The sequence below is a fragment of the Aulonocara sp. 'chitande type north' Nkhata Bay genome, linkage group LG4 (assembly GCF_057382095.1).
Source record: "Aulonocara sp. 'chitande type north' Nkhata Bay isolate Kocher_YH1m ecotype deep benthic linkage group LG4, A_spYH_male_GT1.1, whole genome shotgun sequence".
Classification (NCBI taxonomy): domain Eukaryota; kingdom Metazoa; phylum Chordata; class Actinopteri; order Cichliformes; family Cichlidae; genus Aulonocara; species Aulonocara sp. 'chitande type north' Nkhata Bay.
The window spans coordinates 14,072,618-14,090,777 of NC_141347.1; the positions used below are offsets into that span (position 1 = coordinate 14,072,618).

At 42.2% G+C, this 18,160-nt stretch overlaps 2 protein-coding genes across 3 annotated transcripts; one reads left to right on the plus strand and one right to left on the minus strand.

The window, feature by feature from the left end:
* Positions 1-892: 892 nt before the first annotated feature.
* ptx4 (pentraxin 4, long) lies at positions 893-4,544 on the minus strand. The gene is made up of 4 exons (XM_086290567.1): positions 4,419-4,544; positions 3,241-3,419; positions 2,015-3,018; positions 893-1,722 (listed from the first exon to the last, which is right to left on the minus strand). The coding sequence occupies exons 1-4, from the start codon at positions 4,542-4,544 to the stop codon at positions 1,040-1,042; spliced, it is 1,992 nt and encodes a 663-aa protein (XP_086146693.1). The 3' UTR covers positions 893-1,039.
* A 908-nt stretch (positions 4,545-5,452) lies between these two features.
* On the plus strand, positions 5,453-13,862 carry slc2a6 (solute carrier family 2 member 6). Of its 2 annotated transcripts, XM_086290569.1 has the most exons (9): positions 5,453-5,827; positions 6,342-6,457; positions 7,829-8,100; positions 10,396-10,492; positions 11,326-11,425; positions 11,608-11,801; positions 11,920-12,095; positions 12,272-12,567; positions 13,457-13,862. In XM_086290569.1, the coding sequence occupies exons 3-9, from the start codon at positions 7,961-7,963 to the stop codon at positions 13,765-13,767; spliced, it is 1,314 nt and encodes a 437-aa protein (XP_086146695.1). In that variant the 5' UTR covers positions 5,453-5,827; positions 6,342-6,457; positions 7,829-7,960; the 3' UTR covers positions 13,768-13,862. The 2 variants fall into 2 exon arrangements, with proteins under 2 accessions (XP_086146695.1, XP_086146694.1); XM_086290568.1 differs by lacking the exon at positions 6,342-6,457.
* Positions 13,863-18,160: the final 4,298 nt, after the last annotated feature.

An 18,160-nucleotide genomic window follows, 5' to 3' on the forward strand; every position in this document is an offset into this window, starting at 1 on the left:
CTTCATTTTAAATATATATAATAATAATACTTGTTAGTTAACATGTCTACAAAGAACGTAGAGGTTATGCCTGTTATTAACACCTGTGCAGTGGTAAAGGGGTAAGATGTAAAAAATTGTTCTGAATCAAGAACCAGTTTGAGATTTTTAAATCCTGCATACCTCCAAGCATATCAGTTCCTTTTTATCAATTTTTTCTGCACTACAATTATTTCAAACTTACATGTAATGTAAATAGTTTTGATGAACCTGAAAAACTGTCACTCAAATTTTTCCACATGGAAAACAAAGGAAAATAAATAAGAAGATTTTAAAAATACATAAAGCTAAAAAGTAATTAATAAGGAATAGGGGCATAAAAGAATTGCTAATGAAACGGGTATCAGTTTGTGAAATACCATAAGCTTCATTGTTTCATTTGATTTAGCTATAAAAATGTGACTTGCACTTGCAGAGGGAAAGCACTGGATTCATGGAGAGTCATGGAGAGTGGAGAGTTTTTCTTCATAAGAACATTATTGATATTCACATAAGCTGCTAAAGTTCAGTTTGCTTGATACATTGGCTATTAGAAAAACAGGCAAGAAACAAGGTAAATAGTAATAAGTAATAATTATATGTGTAGCATGTATCATACTGTGTATAGATTTTAATTTTAGAGTAACACAGCAAAGGCAGGAGGCGTGAGTAGGCATATAAACTTAGTTACAGTCTCTTAGTTAGTTTGCGACACTCGCTATTACAACGCTAGTTTTGAAAGTAGTTTTAACATTATAATTATATTATAGTTTGTTTCAGTAAGAATACTTTGAAATCTTTATCAAAGCATCCTTTATATTTGTGTAGCTATGATTATTAGAGTGGATTCTGGCGTTCTCCAGCTACGTACAGAGTCCACGAATAATAATACTTTTATAAGTGCTGTAGTTAAAGTAGAAACTGATAGCACGGTAGTGTTTACATTCACAAACATAACCTTTGCACAAAAACAGAAAAGGAATTGCTTAAATGATCACTGCTTTTTTCCTTGATTAGATTATCAGCCACAGTACTCTAAACAATCACAGGCCACATGATGCACCGCCCCATGCACCTCCTTTATATCCTCCATGCCAAGCACCACTCCTCTGGGCACACCTCTTCCTGCCACTACTCCTTCTACCTCTGATGGGCTAAGCACCCGGTTCCATAACCTGAACCCAGCCATTTGCCCAGCAAAACCCTCTGCAGGATCAAACCCTCCACCAACAGAGTCCTGCTCCTGTCCCAGCACCACAGATCCACCTCCGGGAACCTCCCAGCCCTTCCTGAAGTCAGAGCCTGAGGAGGCGAGGAGGTGGTCATTGTAGTGCCAGAATCGACCGTGGATAGAGGACCAAAGGACACAGACATGATGCCAGTGAGTGTCCAGAAGCGGTGACACCTGGAGACGACGATACACGGGGTCTCTAATGACAAAGTCCAGAGAGGGTGAGGAAGAAGGTGAGGATGGAGAAGAAACAGAAAAGGGTGTAGACGAAGACGAGGACCTATGTCCGTAAAGAACTAACTGATTGTCACTGTCATCGGTGGCATAGGAGAGCAGCGTGCCAATATGTGGTGTCTCCACACGAAGCCACAGGCACAGAGAGAGTTCAAGAAGAGCTGGTAGACTCAGGGAGAAGGTGACATAGTTTTCTGCTGAGGCCGAGGGGAACAGCACCATGGAGTCCACGTTACAAACTGCAGACAGAGAAAGAAGACGCATTCGAATTCATCTAAACATGGTGCCAACACATACACATGAACAAACTGAACAGTGCATGGAAAAGCTAAAATGTTGTATGAATGCAACATCAAACTGAGCTAAACAGCAAAAACAGTTGCATGAGAGGCAGTACATGAAAGATAAAAGAGGGTTTACGCAAATCTATAAACAGTAAATGTGATGCTTTTCACTCGATGATAACATGATACAATTTTGAAATGTTTCTTTCTTTGACTTTTTCAGTATCTGAGTAGATACTTTACTTACTGGTTGCATCCCTCTTAGGAATTGGCTGTGCTGGGATCTTGTGCTTGAGAGGAATTTGCAGAAAGTTATGAATCATCGTGTGCCTTTTGTCCTCCTCTCCTTCATCCCATCCACTAACACTTGGCTTATAAGGCCGAAGAGCCTCCGGACTGGTCCTGTTCTGTATGTCTTCTGGTGTATAATGGTTTGGAACACGGGGCAGCATCCTAGAATGCTGTTCGGGGTCTTGTAAATGTGGGGTTTCCTCAGGATGTGAATGGGAATGGGATGGTTGCTGTACTTGGGGATCAGTCTGGCCCTGCAATTGAGACAGAGCCTGGTGGGTGGTGTTGATGCTGGGGAGAGTTAGCTGATGCTGATGCTGGGAAGGATAGGGCTGTGTCTGTGCCCAAGTTTGGATCTGGACCTGGGGCTGCGAAGGGTCTGGATGTGTTTTAGGATTTTCCTTTTGGACTTGTATTTGTAGATAAGACTCTGGCATCTGAGCTTTTGAATGTTTAGGCTGCCTTGCTGCATGGAGTTGGTCTGGCTTAGTTTCATGATCAGTGTCCGTCTGGATTTGGCTGCTTTCTTGCACTCTGGGTTGGATATGTCCTTCCAGAATCCTTCTACGCTTTCCTCCTCTATTTGTCTGACCTCTTCTGCATGGTTCATTGTATTCCTGAGGTGTGATGTTGGAGCTAACAGGCTCTCCCATCTTCTGCCTTCCATTCCCGTCTAGGACTTCACTGAGCCGGCCCTCGAGTTGGACCAAACGTGTTGCCTGGTTTTTCAGGGATTCCAGCAACCCTTTTAGTCCAATCAGCAACTCATCACGCTGGATTTGAAGAGCAGCCAGTCTCTCCTCTTGACTTCGGAGCTCTAGAGTGAGGTCGAAGAAGTCCTGATCAGGATCGGCTGTCATTTTTTCAGTCTGGTGGCAGTTCTCCCTTAACTTTCTTTCCATTGAAGTCAGGCGACCCATCAGCCGCTTATTCTTCTTCTCAAGCTTCCTGTTTGTCTCCCTGTGGTGACAGTGTGAGAAAATATTTGATTAGGTATTCTTGTGTTCTTGCTTCTCAAATCCAGCTTTTAGCATCAGACTAAGGATGAACTGCTACATTTTATCATGTATGGCATGTAAATAGCTGAATGACCTGAGAAATTACAGTTCAAAACTAATATTACTTCTCAGTGCAGCCCTTCCAGTCTCCGAGAACAGAACATTTACCCCTGGTTGCTCTGACCTGAGATCCTCTATCTCCTGTGTTGTGCTTTGCTTTAGGTGTTCCAGGTCCTGTGATACATGGTGGTAATGGTCGTTCAGGCCTTGAACACGCCGCTTTAGCGCCTGCAAGGAACTCCTGTTCTGGTTCAGGGCCAGCATGTTCAAACGGGCTCGAGTCAAAGCCTGGAACTGTTGGAACTATCAGGGAAAAAAACGTTTTCATGAGTCTTCCTGCAGATGTTTGCTCTCTGACCTCAAGGTCAGGAAAATACTGAAAATCTCCAGTAAATACTGAAAAACACGTGTCACATGGTCGTGACAACTGATCATCGGGTGCTGCAAGAGATTTTCCATGATTTCAGTGCTTTTACAGCATGACTAATAACATGTATGACAGCAGAAGAGAAACAGTATTGCGAAACAGATATTCAACTTTAATCTGATAGTGTCACATAAAAAGTAAACAAACTAATAAAAAGCAAATGTTTGTGTTTCTTTTTTAACCCTCTCGTGCATTTATTCAACAACATTCACCCCCAACTACTCGCAGCAGATTGCTGCTCGGTCCTGAGCCTGGTTCTGTTTCTTTCTTAAAGGTGAGTTTTTCCTTCCCGCTGTTGCCAAGTTCTTGCACATAAGTGGTCATCTGAGTTATTTTAGGGTCTTTACCTTGCACTATACAGTAAAGCACCTTGAGGTGACTGTTGCTGTGATGCTGAGTCATTCCTGTACAAAAATGTCAAATTCCGCGATGATGCTTTTTGATGCTGCAATGAAAGAAATGCCAAAACTAACATGGAAGAACATTTCACAAGTGAGGTGTTATTTTGATTTTGATTTATTTTTGGTCATATGGCTATAGTCCTATATTTCAAACCAAACTTTTTTGGATCAGCTGAAAATTATGATGATTTTCAGATTGTGTGGAGACCTCCCTATGGGCCCAGCTCCTTTACCTTCAGAACAGCCCTGATTCTTTGAAAACAAGAACATTTGTGGCCATATTGAAATGGTAGTACCACAGCTTTTGTGACTAGTGAACAGGGATGGATTTGAGTTAGCATAGGATATAACTAGCACATAAAAAGTCATTTAAAATAAGCCGCATGCATGCAAAGGCAAGTAAAAATGTGAGTTTATGATACTACAATAAGTACTACTGTATATTATTTGCAATATAGGTAATAAGGGACTGACCTGCTCATTAAGTCGTTGGAGTTTCTGGGAAACTGGATCAAATCCCTGCACCTTTACAGTCTGAAGCTGCAGCAGAAGCGTGTAAACCAGGACCTGCATCCAGATGCCCACCACGAAGCTGCACATGGTGCTGGGCAGTGGAGCAAGGATAGATGCAAGCTGTCAGTCTTTGTCTGGGAATGTGTAGTTGAAGGAGAAGAGAACGACATAGCTGAAAAGGGTTGGTCTTGAAACACACTATGTGAAAACAACACTTTCCACAAAATCACTGGGGAGCTGGGAGGAAATGCAGATGGCTTCAGCGGGTGCTCTGCTTCTGTCTTTCTCCCTCTTTCACTGTCAAATACAAATTAATAAACACAAAAGAGAAATGAAGTGCCCGCAATAATCGGATACACAATATTTATTAAGTGTGTTATTATAAAAGCACATTTATTTTTATTTAAAGTGCTGGAAATGGTCATTCAGCTTTGGATATGAAGTTTAGATTTATTAAAAGCTTTCATGAACTTCCTCAAAACACAGCAATCTCAAAATATATTCTCATAAAAACATATTTTGGTTAACTGAAGTAAGTTCGCAGGCTTTTATGTGTGAACTTGTCTGTGTATGTGGCTGTAAAACTCATGATGTGTGGGCTGAGGGAGAAGCAGCTTGTACTTTCTTCTTCCCCTTGATTCTGCCTGGGGGGATCTGGTTCTCTTCATCTTCTGCTTTTTGTGCAAATGACCCAATCCAGGAATCCTTTTGCAGAGCCCTCCCTTCTGCTTTAATTCTTATGACTCAGTTGCAACACTGCAGCTTTAATCCGCAGTGCTAAACATGGAGAATCTCATTGCATTGATGCCAATATGCTACTTTAAATACACGCTCATGTTAAAGTGAAGTGTTCCATCAAAAGTTACACTGTTTTCCACATGTGAAAGTCTAGTGCAAACAGAGGTTTTACTTTCGCTTTCATTCTGACCTCCCACAAGTCCCACATGCAGCGTCAGTGCCTTTGTCATTTCATTGTCTCACCCTGGAAAGCCCTACACGGGCTCATTGGCCACCAGAAGATCGAGATAATGCTTTGATCAGACTAGATGCTGTGCCGTACTCTTTTTTAAACAGACTTGGCTGTACTTTTATTCAGCCCTTTTCGTCTCCTTTTAGGTTTGTTTTGTTGTTTTTTTAAGTCCTTTGTTGAAAGCTGGGCAGTGTATTTAGGCACACTGTGATAACGTTTTATCACACGGTGCTTTTGCGGATTTTTGTATCTGTTTTTTTTTTCTTTTAAACAACAACTTCAGTTTCTTTCGTGTGGAGGATCATCAACGGTCAGAATCTTGAGTCCAGTTATAAAAACCTCCCATAAAGCAAAGATGGATGAAGTGACTCCACTGCTGCCAAGACAATCAACATCCCAGGTCTGAGCTCACTGATTGTCATTTGAAATCCTATAAGCTTAAAAGATTTAATGCAGAAATAAGATCATGTCTACATCACTTTGTTTATGGTCTAACTCATTTCTCATTTCAGACAGACAGTATTTTTAAGCTGTGTTTATAGTGTGGGTGTCGAGCTGTTTTAAACTCTGAGTTTATGCAAATTATGTGAATAAACTAACCGTTCAGTGCAGCAGCTGAATGGAGATGTCTATCTGCAGCCTGACGGTTAACAGTCCAAATCTTTCTTTGTTTGACGGTAAAGTTGACATGTGTGAAAAATAAAAAGCATGATTTATTTTACAGTGTGATTCAAAACTCTGATGATAAATGAAAACTTGGCCTGAGTGAAAGAAATCCCACCTGTTACTATACTGATTTAACTTTCAATGAGCAACACAAACATCCCATCCTCTGACTTTGATTTGCTCATTGCCGAAATGTTGATTTCTCCATTCCAAGCAAACCGCTCATAGCTTTGTTTGTCTGACTGCAGTGTTGCATTTTAGGATGACCTCAACAGGAAAATGAAACAGAAGTCAAGAAGCTTGTGAACTCCAGACAACTTGCTTTATGTCACTTTCTTAACTGATTACTCGAGAATATTTCAAGGTGAATCCAGAGTTTCTTGTTTTGAATTTTTTCCCTCCACTTCTGGAAAACACCACAGAACTTTCGTTAACTAAGTTCAACTGGTTTGATTACTTTTTGCTATTTTTGCACATTTAAATACAGAAAATACACAAATCTGTGCGTGACTTCTCTTCTGTAAGTTAACTCATCACTTCCCACCTCCCTTTTCTGTCATGGTCTGTGAAGAGAGAATTGTTGAAGGCAAAAGAACTCAGACTCAAGATATCTTATACATGTGCACACATGGACGACTCCCCCTCATCGCCCGATCCATCCTGCAGCAACGTGTGCAGGACAGATATGAGCCAGAGGAAAAAGACCGCCCAGGGCATCCAAAACATTCTTTATTTATACTTAAGCAAGTTTTCAAGGAAGTAGGATTGGCAAAAACATTTCCATAAAAGGAGAAAGAGACCGTTAGCTTGCCTGTTGACAAAGGAGGTAGTATGTATAGAAATGCAGAGATTTTCCATAAAAGGACAGAAAGAGAGGGGGAGCACCAGTCTGTCTGTTTAAAACCGGATGTCACCACATTCCTTTTACACATATGGCTTCAATCTCTCTCTGTGTGTTGGCTCCAATTCACAACCTCTTCTTCCTTTAAATGAAGCTACAAATCACAAAATTAAAAAATCTCTCATCATGGTCCCTGCTCCTTCAAAGTCATGCAAACATGATCGCACACTTGAATAGAGCAGGTGCACAAATGCAAGTGTAGAAAGATGGGTTTGGCTCAGTGTCCCATTTTTGTATGGCAGGGGCCTGATTGATGATAACTGAATACCAAAGCTTTCATTTTCTGCTTTTCAACCCTTTTGTTTCATGTGGTCACTTTTCTTCCCAAAAATCCAGCTGAGTTGCAACTCTTACTGGTATGTGACTTTTAATTAACCAAACTGCTTCACATAGGTTTGTTTTCCTATACCTAAACTCCTTCCATCTGTATTTTGTGAGACGCTCAATCTAAAATAGTTTCCACAATACTGCTTTCTAGTTATTCTACTGTCAATAGAAGAACTGTCACCAGTCATGCAGGCAATAATCTCATCCTTCATTTATCTTTGAAACTCAAAACATCAACCAAACAAATATAGTTTTTAAATATTAGATATATTTTTCATTATTCATTATTATTTATATTAATATTATATTATTTTTATTATTATATATAATCCCCCCCCCCTTTATATCTACTCTCTGGACAACATGCTGATTTTTAATTTATTTGGGATGACAAACCTCTCAGACACTTCCACACCTATCATTGATTCACTGAACATCCAGATCAGTTTCAACTATATATGTGCAGTTGATCTTGTGTTTGAACGTGTCCACACCTCTTTGTCTTAGATTAAAAACTCTGGACTGTACCTGGCCGCATTTGCAGCGGTCCTGGGGAACTTCAACTCTGGTTACTCCCTTGTCTACCCATCTCCCGTGCTGCCATATTTCCAGAGTCCCGACGCCGACCCTCGGCTCAGGATGAACACCGAGCAGGCCGCCTGGTTCGGATCTATCTACTCCCTAGGTGCTGCAGCCGGGGGGCTAGGGGCCATACTGCTCAATGACATGATTGGACGAAAGCTGAGTATTATGATGTCGGCGTTGCCCACAACTCTCGGGTTGGTCTCAGTCACAGCATACACAACATGAAGCCCTCTTTAACACTTTTAACAGACAGATTTGCATAGAACAGAATAGAAAAAATAGAAATGCTCTGTTATCATAGTACACATACAACAAAATTGTGAGTGCTCCACACAAACTGTGCAGGAATAAAATATAAATAGTATGACAGCAGAACAAGAGGAAGATTATAGCATATATTATAACATTGGTAATATTGTGTAAGTAGATCATTTATTTCTAAATTCTGTACTTTGATGCTATGACATCCAAACTTTAATAAACATTTAAAAACCTAAAATACCACTGAAAGCACATAATGCACTAAACTGGGATGAACTGGGAGCCAATGGAGCTGTTTAAGAACAGGTGTTATATGTTCAGTGGATCTAGTTCTGAAAATAATACGAGCAGCTGTATTTTGAACTAACTGCAATTTATGGAGGGATTTATGAGGTAGACCATAGAGAAGAGAATTACAGTAACCCAGACGAGATGTGACAAGAGCATTGACAAGTACGGTGGTACTGTGTGGTGTGAGTGAGGGACGAAGGTGGTTAATATTACGGAGATGAAAGATTGGAACACCTCTATGAAAGCAGAAGAAGAAGAACACAATGCCACAACCATCCCAGGAGTGAATGTCTCAGCAGATTAACTCCACTGCTCAGAGAAACTGCAAAAAACCCAAGAGCTAAACCTCAGACAGGCCTCAGTCAGCATGTTAAATGAGCAGGGCTGAAAAATGATGGCTTATTTGGAAGGATTGCCAGGAGTAATCTTCTTGTCTTGGCAGCACTGCTTAGGTCTGCAAAGTTGCACCTGGTGATGTGTTTCATGAATATTACACTGTAGACTATTTATTTATTTATTTATTTATTTATTTATTTATTTATTTGTGTCCTGTTTGGATCTTTAGCCATCAGAATTGTTGTCTTAAGGCCAAGAAAGATGCCAAGCGGATTTATTTTACCAAGTGGATCATCATGGCCTTGCCATATTGGTCCATTTGATTGACTTTTATTATAAGTATGAATTTTAATTTTTTTTCAGTTGCTACAAACGGGACAGACATGACTGGGGGATAGGACAGGGAGAAAGAATGAAAGAAAGAGAGGGAGAGAAAGAAAACCAAAGGGGAGAAGAGACAGTGAGAAGGGGGGGGGGAAGAAAGAAACAAAACAAAACAAAACAAAACAAAACAAAACAAAACAAAACAAAACAAAACAAAACAAAACAAAACAAAACAAAACAAAACAAAACAAACAAAACACCTGGATCACCTGTATGGAGAAAAAAAACAGAAGAGAAAGCAAACAACAAAGAGCAACATAATAAAACCAGCACCATCACAATAAACTAGCTAGCAGTAGATAACAGTAGATACTAAATAATAAATGATATTGTGCAGCACGCAAGATAGACAGCGCACAATGTGCTTTGAGGCAGCAGCCCAGAAAGGTGTAGTCCGAGTCTGTGAACACCCGTGTGTACACCTGTGTGCACACCTGTGTGGATCAGCATGCTTGTATTCCGACGGTTTCTCCATGTAACGATCTGCTAGGGAGTGTGGGGAGCCACAGCCCCGTCCACCAGAGTATGAAGCAGGTATGGAGGAGATCCAGGCCCCAGATATCCAGAGGCTCCAGAGTACAAGGACCCGAGGAGGACCACCAAAGGGGGGGGGGAACCGCGCCACCCTCCTGGGAAGAGCTGAGTAGAGCCCCAAAGGAGAGGTCACCCCGCAGCTACGGAGCAGAGGCCAGAGGGGGTTGCAGTGGCGTGCCTGCGGGCTCTGCCGGCAGCCAGCTGTGCCAGAGAGGACCGAGCTTCAGGCCCAGAGGCCAGAGGCCTGAGGGCATCCCACCCCCCGGAAGGAGCCCAGCCGGGCCACAGGCGCCCGGCCCCGCCAATCGGCCACCAGGAGTGAGCCGGTACATACATGAGCGCCCAGCCCCAGACGACAAGGACCACCAACACACCAACGTCTGGGGCATCAGCCACCGGCAGGGAGTGTGGTGAGGGGAGATAGGCCTCCGTACTTTAGAGGGCCTGAGATGTACCCAGAGAGGTTGAGTCTAAGATCCAACCTGACATATAGACACAGACGAACAGGCACACGCGGACACAGACGTGCATTCCCACCCCATATGCACAACCAAATACTCGGCACTCACCCAACGTGTAGACAGACACAAATAGACACTGCACAGACAGTCGCACTCCCCAAATATACTCTATATCCCTAGATTATTTATTTTGAATGAATAAACTGTGTATGTGTGTCTCAGGTACATGCTGATGGGAGGAGCTATAAACTTGTCCATGCTCCAGGTCGGCCGTTTCCTAACTGGCGTTGCCGCAGGGATGACTGCAGCATCCATTCCTGTAGGTAACCATGGTTATTATAATTTTTTGTATTCTCTGAGTCCCTAATACGTATATGGATACCTGACTACAGCATCCTATAAAAATGTTGACAAAAGTGTTCAGTGTTCCCAGAAAAGTATTAAGAGATTGCAGTTAATTCATCCAGTTTTAAAAACACTGCATTAAAACTAGATAGACAGTCACTAAAATGAATAAATCATGTGTGAGAAAGCATGAACATAGTTTGTCTAACATGTCCCTCATTAATGGGATAAGCTACACCATTGGTTACTTTTATGACAAGTGCAGAACTGAAAAGACAAGTGAGCTTAAAGTAAATTTGCATCATCAGAGCAAACAGGTTTGTCAGGAAGGAAAAATCTAGTGTCCTGTAAAGCTGGAAATATTGTTAAGTTAAAAAAAATGGAGTACTGAATCTCACCTAGACCCACAGAGCATGGATGCATGAGCTAAAACAACTTTGAGAATTTCCACATGCTAAAGAAACTAGATGTAACTATTATAATGGTAAGCGCCTCTTCTCTTCTCTTACATATTTAATTAAACACTTAAACTTTATGCACTTGATATAAACTGAATGTATATCAGTCAAGTAAATTTCACTGAATATTTTACATTTTACGTAACACAAATTACATGTGAACTTTACATGAATTCCAGAATTCCTTTTATGCTGAATAACTTATTTAGCAGGTGTGCTTGTACCGTCTTTGTGAGTCATCTCAGTGTAGTTGAGTTGCTTTTTGGAGACACTACTGGCATCTTTTGACTTACTCTCTGAATTTGTACTAGTTGACTTTATGCAACTGTGATATTATGCGTGTTTGCAGGTTTACATCTCAGAGATCTCCCACCAAAAAGTGAGAGGAGCTCTTGGCTCCTGCCCTCAGATCACAGCTGTAATTGGGGCCCTGGCGCTCTACGCTCTTGGTAGGAACAAACCAGTGCTGGTGCATACCCAGTCATGCCAGCTTTATACATAGTTAGCTGTCTTTGCTAAAATTGGTTGTGCATCTTACTTTTCTTGCTTTTAATGGTATTCTCATATAAAACCGTGTTGTGATGTTTTAAAAAAGAAACTGCCTCTCTTTTTTTTTGTATACAATGGACAGGTCTGGTGGTGCCATGGAGGTGGCTGGCTGTGGCAGGCGAGGTGCCAGCTGTGTTGATGGTTGTGCTGCTGGCGTTCATGCCCTCCTCCCCCAGAAGGCTCCTCTCAATGGGCCGGCAGCAGCATGCTGAGAGGGTGCTCCGCTGGCTCAGGGGAAATCAGTATGACGTCCAGACTGAGCTCCTTGCCATACAGGTAAATAGGCAAGCAGTTGATTTACTGGGTTTCATTGGAGATGAATATGAGACACCTCAGTATACATCCTACAGGGTTCATAGACATTAACACATTTGTTGTAACTCCATTAATGCAGCACAGCATCGACACACAGCCCAAAATCACATGGTCTCAGCTGGGAACACCAACCTACTACAAGCCAATCCTGATCTCAGTGGGGATGCGTTTCCTGCAGCAGATGACAGGCATCACACCAATCCTGGTTTACCTGGAGCCCATCTTTAAAAAGAGCAATGTCCCCCTGCCACCCAGGTTGGTGGTTTATTTCCCATGTGGATTTTATTGTTTTTAGCCTTTTGTGCTTTAATGATAATAACACAAATGATACATCTAATTAATCATTTAAATTGACTTTGAAACTCAAGAATAATCACGAAACACATCAAGTTCGTCTTTAAACTCCATATCTGTGTTTCTGTATCTGCCAGGTATGATGCTGCCATCGTGGGTTTGGTGCGCCTCGGCTCTATTGCCGTGGCAGCTTTTCTGATGGACAAAGCAGGACGCAAGGCTCTGCTGTACACATCGAGCATGCTGATGTTTTTGTCCTCTCTGACTCTCACCATGGTTTCTCACACCACACCTTGCCCTCCTGGCCCTGCTCCTCCAAACCACACCGCTCCGGACTACACCTCCCACAATGACTTTGGAAGCACTTTTATGAGCAATGCCCAAACTGCAGGGAGCGTCTTGCCGATCATTTGTACCGTGGTGTTTATATTTGGTGAGTTCTGAAAGCAACAGATATTTAATTATTTGTTTCTGGCAGTCAGTGACGTGGTAGTGAGAGGTGCCAAGGGGGAAGCTGCATCCATAAAGTATTTGAGTGCGTCACACAGACGTAGACTGCTTATCAGTGTTAAAAACTCGACCATGCAGAAAGTCATATTATCTGTAAGATTATACAGTGAAAGTACCTGAAAATCTGTTCTGCCAATATGGTTGAATTTGCTATGGCGGCGCCAATGACTGTATATCAAAGATGGACTTGAGCAGTTTGGGGTTTTTAGGTCGTTGTTTTTCTAGTGTCAGCCTCAAGTGGTGATTTAAGGAACTGCAGGTTTTGACACTTAAGCATCAGCTTTATTTTTCAGCAGCAGAGATTACTGTTTGGTAACAAACGCCATAAACAATTAAGTTAGCATTTAAACAAACACATGTATACTTTTATGGGTTGTAGAGGAGAAACTTAGTAACCTGTCAGGCATGTGCTTTGTGTAAATTACATCAGAGGTGTTAAATCATCAGCTCTGTTATATTTCGCTGTTGGAGCCTCATTAACAGACTATGACGTGTCAACATTATATCCTCATAAAAATATGATGGACAAATATGTTGTCACACCTGCTCAGCTGAGAAAACCCCCAATGATTTACATGTTGTAGCATTAGCATGCTGCAACATTAGCGTGCTTCTTCCCTTCAGGGGTTTTGTTTTCAGACGTCGTTAATCACACCTTAAAGAAATGTCCCAGTCTGAACATCCTAAAATATGCTGTCTCTGTGCTGTGACTGTGCCTGACAAAGGGCGTCTGCTGCTTTCATTGTCTCATGATGTCATCTTCTTTAATGTGGGCTGTTAGCTTTATTATCACATTGTTGGTTGTCTCCTAGGATACGCCATGGGATGGGGCCCAATCACATGGCTGCTAATGTCAGAGGTGCTTCCACTGGCTGCCAGGGGTAAAGCTTCTGGTGTGTGTGTCACCATCAGCTGGCTGACGGCCTTCGGGCTCACGCACGGCTTCACACACTTAGTGGACACGTACGGCCTGTATGCGCCCTACCTGCTTTTCACGGTGGTGTGCGTCGTCTCTCTGCTCTTCAATGCTGTGTGCATCCCAGAGACTCGCAAGCGCTCGCTGGAGGAAATAGAGAACTACTTCAGGACGGGACGCACGTTCACCATCAACCAGTCCAGTTGAGGCCTGCATCAGTCTCATTCACATGATGTACTTATATATGGGGTGCCGTTTGTAAAGTGAAACATGCTGAAATTAACGGCAACATTTTTCCACATTTAGCTCAAAACAAGTCATTTTTTACAACATTTAGTAAAATATTAGTAACTTTTCATATTTAAAACAGAATTTGAAATGTTAAATCTAAATGTTAAATATTCAATCTAAATGTTAAATGTTAAATCTAAACATTATATTTAAATCTAAATGTTAAATGTTAAATCTAAATATTATATTTAAATCTAAATGTTAAATGTTAAATCTAAATCTAAATCTAAATCTAAATGTTAAATCTAAATGCTAAATGTTAAATGTTAAACCTAAATGTTTAGGCTAATATGCAAATTTATTGTACGGATCAACGGAAATACCGAAATAAAAGCTTCCCGAAAACCTCCGGTGCAAAATTGTGTCTGCTCCCCCCCTCACTTCTCCCCGCCATGAGCTGCTTCACTTCTTGCCTACGAACATGTCCAGCGATTTTGCTGGACATGCGCTGCAGCGATTGTGAAGTGGAGACTGCAGCTGCTAAGAGTGCACTACTGCTGAACCTTTGGATGGCCGACAAAACGGATCTTCCGATGTTTTCAGCTAAATCGCCGGACGTGCTTTCTCATGGTCTGGTTATGGCTGAATTCCAGTGGAATGACGGTCCCACCATAATAGACGTTCCAGCCATGTGTTCCAGCCCTAAACCAAACTTATCCCTAACTATAACTTTACTAGCAGTTAAATGACGTAAAATAGTGTTTTCCAAAGCGATTTTTAGAAAATGAACGAACATGTGTAGATTGAGTCCAAACGGTTCTCATGTGCTCTCCTTTTTCCGATGCCGTAATTTAGGAACGTGTTGGGTACCCGAAAGCATAAAATGTTGACAATTTGTCACCTAGCGAAAATTATTACGCTTTGGGAGTGAGAACGTGTCTGACCACTACCGGCACACTTTTGCACCGGAGGTTTTCGGAAAGCTTTTATTTTGGTATTTCCGCTGATCAGTGCAATAAATTTGCATGTTAGCCTAAACATTTAGATTTAACATTTAACATTTAGCATTTAGATTTAACATTTAGATATAGATTTAAATATAATATTTAGATTTACCATTTACCATTTAGATGTTAATATAATATTTAGATTTAACATTTAACATTTAGATTTAACATTTAAAATTCTGTTTTAAATATGAAAAGTTACTAATATTTTACTAAATGTTGTAAAAAATGACTTGTTTTGAGCTAAATGTGGAAAAATGTTGCCGTTAATTTCAGCATGTTTCACTTTACAAACGGCGCCCCATACTTATAAAGCAGGCATGGGGGGTCTTAGAAAAATGATCTGAGAGCTTGAGAGATTCCAATCAATCAAACTTAACCATCATTAAAGACTGATTTCAACTAGCTAAAAATAGTTATCACCAGCTCAAGTAGGTTCCCATTTAGCACCTTCATTAAAGGTCAGAGCAAATACACATAACTGACAATTTTAACAGCTACATTTTATCATATGATTACTTTATCATCTAATCATCTATTTTTCATCTAATTGTGGTAATAATTTTTATACACTAGTCTAGAATAATTACAAATTACAAATAATATACCTCTGATTGTTATTTTGTAGATTTATATATGTCAGACTTCCAGCACAGCTTGGAAGCACTACTGTATGATACACAGAGACGAAACTACTAACAAACAAAGCTCTAAACTAAACTTCCCAGAGGAAGTGGCCAGAGGGAGAGCACAGCAGTAGGTCCACAGAAACATTTAGTAGAAAAAAAGACAATTTTCTACAAATGAAAAAAAAACAACCCTTCTGTTTTTAATTGCGGGACAGTCTGATGTGCTTTTTCTGTCATTTTACAAATGTATTTCTTACAATTTCAGCCCAAAGAGTAATGTTGACGGCAATGTTTGTCTTATCACTGGAATAATTTAGACATACTGTTGAAGATGCCCTTCTGTTTTCTTATTAAAAATATCTGAGGGATTAAATGTGCATTTAAACTTCTTTACATTGGCATGAACAGCGAGTTTAAGAGGTGCAGCCCACTTGAGATCAAAGCTGGCCTGCGATGTAAAATGAATTTGACATTCCTGATGTAAACCATGCATTTTATTTATTTGAACACATTTTGCCCCTCCCTTCTGTCAAGGGAAAATTGTATTTAGTAGTCAGTATAATCTTTTAGTGATATAAGTTTGCATATGGTAGAATACTGCATGTAGTTATTTGTATTAGAAAATATTCAACCATGTATACTTAGAGGCATATAATCAATTGTGTAGTGACAGGATGTGTGATTTTTAGCAGGCTTGGTTCACCCCCACATCCTGGGAGCATGGGAGAGTTCGTACCTTGTCTTATTGTTTTACGGTAGGATTAACGTAGCTATGCTTGTTTTAGTCCAAGTGCCTTTTGGCTGGACTTTGAGACCAGCAGGTTTAGGGAAGATTTTATGGGGCCACACTCTGACCCCCCCCCCCCCCCCCCCCCCCCCCCACACACACACACACACACACCCAATGAAGTATAAAATAAAGACCGGGGCAGTTTCTCAGGTGCGAGTCTCAGAGACGTTCTGTGTGTTTCTTTTCTCTGAGTCTTTACTGAAGAAGTGTTTTAGAATATATTCCTTAACACCTTCCTTCCCTCCCCATCTCCGGCTGCCTCCCTCTTCCTGCTCCACCACAATCACCCACACATGCAGGGCCTTGGGGTAAAGGTGTATCACCTTGGTGCAGGGGAGGCATCCCCCCCTCTGTCCCCTTCTGGCTTCTTGTGCCACAATTTTATCTAACAACTTAGACATTCACATTACTCACACTCTCATAACACATACATATAGGATCTTGGGGGTGGGCACGCTAGACGGACTCCAAAAGACCATCAGGGTGTGCACCTCACCCCTGGCGTCGTTGCCCACCTCTCAATTTTAAATACACGTAGAGAATTTAGGGCTATCAGGAGGGACTATGCGTTTACCTGCTGCTCTCTGGCAGGTAGCTCCATGCCCTCCTGGGTTTTAAATGCACCTTAGAACACACATGCATCAACACTACATATGAGCGGGCAGAGGGAGGTTTTGGAGTCTTCTCTCACCCCCGTTCTCTGCGACCTGCTGGAGCGGGGGGGCAGGAGGAGGAGTTGGCCATCCGACTGGGGTCCGGAATGTGGGGCCTCCCTGCTGCTGCGGAGTCGGGGCGGTCTGCCTCTCCCCACCGCAGGGAAAAAGGGTAACACCACCTGGGTCTGGGTGCATTTTCCCCCTCCAGGGGCAAGGGTACCTAGACCCAGTTCTTAGAGTACGCTTGGGGAGTGTGATTGTGTATACAGCGTCTCTTTATGTCTGTCTCCACGTTGGTTGAGTGTGGAGTAAGTGCATATGAGAGCATGAGGGTGGGAATGGATGTTTGTATCTGTGTGTGCCTGTTTGTCTGTGTCTATATGTCAGGTTGGGTATCAGACACCACCTCTCTGGGGACATCTCAGGCCCTCCAAGGTTTGGAGGCCTATCTCCACCCACCACCACTTCCCCTGCCAATGGTGGACTCCCTCAGACATCGGTGCGTTGGTGGTTCTTAGTGTCTGGGGATGGGCGTCCAGGTACACACCGGCTCACTCCTTGGCGGCCGCTTATCGGGGCCTGGATCTTGGGGATCGCTCGGGCCACTTCGGAGGTGGGGTGCCCCCGGCCTCTCGGCCTGGGGCTCAGTCACTCAGGCACAGCTGGCTGCCGGCGGAGCTCACGGGCACGTCACTGCAACTCCCCCTGGCTTCTGCTCCGCGGCTGCTGAGTGACCCCTCATCTGGGACTCTCCTCAGCTCTTTCTGGGACAGTGGCGCGGCTGCCCCTCTGTTGGTCTTCCTTGGTCTCTTGTGTTCTGGGGGCCTCTGGATGTCTGGAGTCTTGATCTCCTCCATACCTGCTTCATGCCCTGTAGGACGGAGCTGTGCCCCCCCCCCCCCCCCCACACACACACACCCTCTAGCAGATCATTACATGAAGGAACCTTTTAAAAACAAACGTGTCCATGCTCACAGGTGTACACACGGGTGCACACGACACCCTTTTTGGCTCCTACCTCAAAGCACACTGTGTGCTGTCGATCTTATGTGCCGCACAATAATGTTTAATATTTAGTATTTACTGTTATATTCCCATATATCATTGTGATGTTGTTTATTGTATTGCTCTCGTTTTCTTCTGCTTGTTTTCTTTTTTCTTTCTCAACAGGTGATCCAGGTGATTGATATATGTATTCTTTTTTGGTTTTTTGGTTTTTTTTGTCTGCTTATTTAGTTGGTTTTTGGGGTTTTTTTGCCCTTTATCCCCGTCCCTCTTCTCCACTGT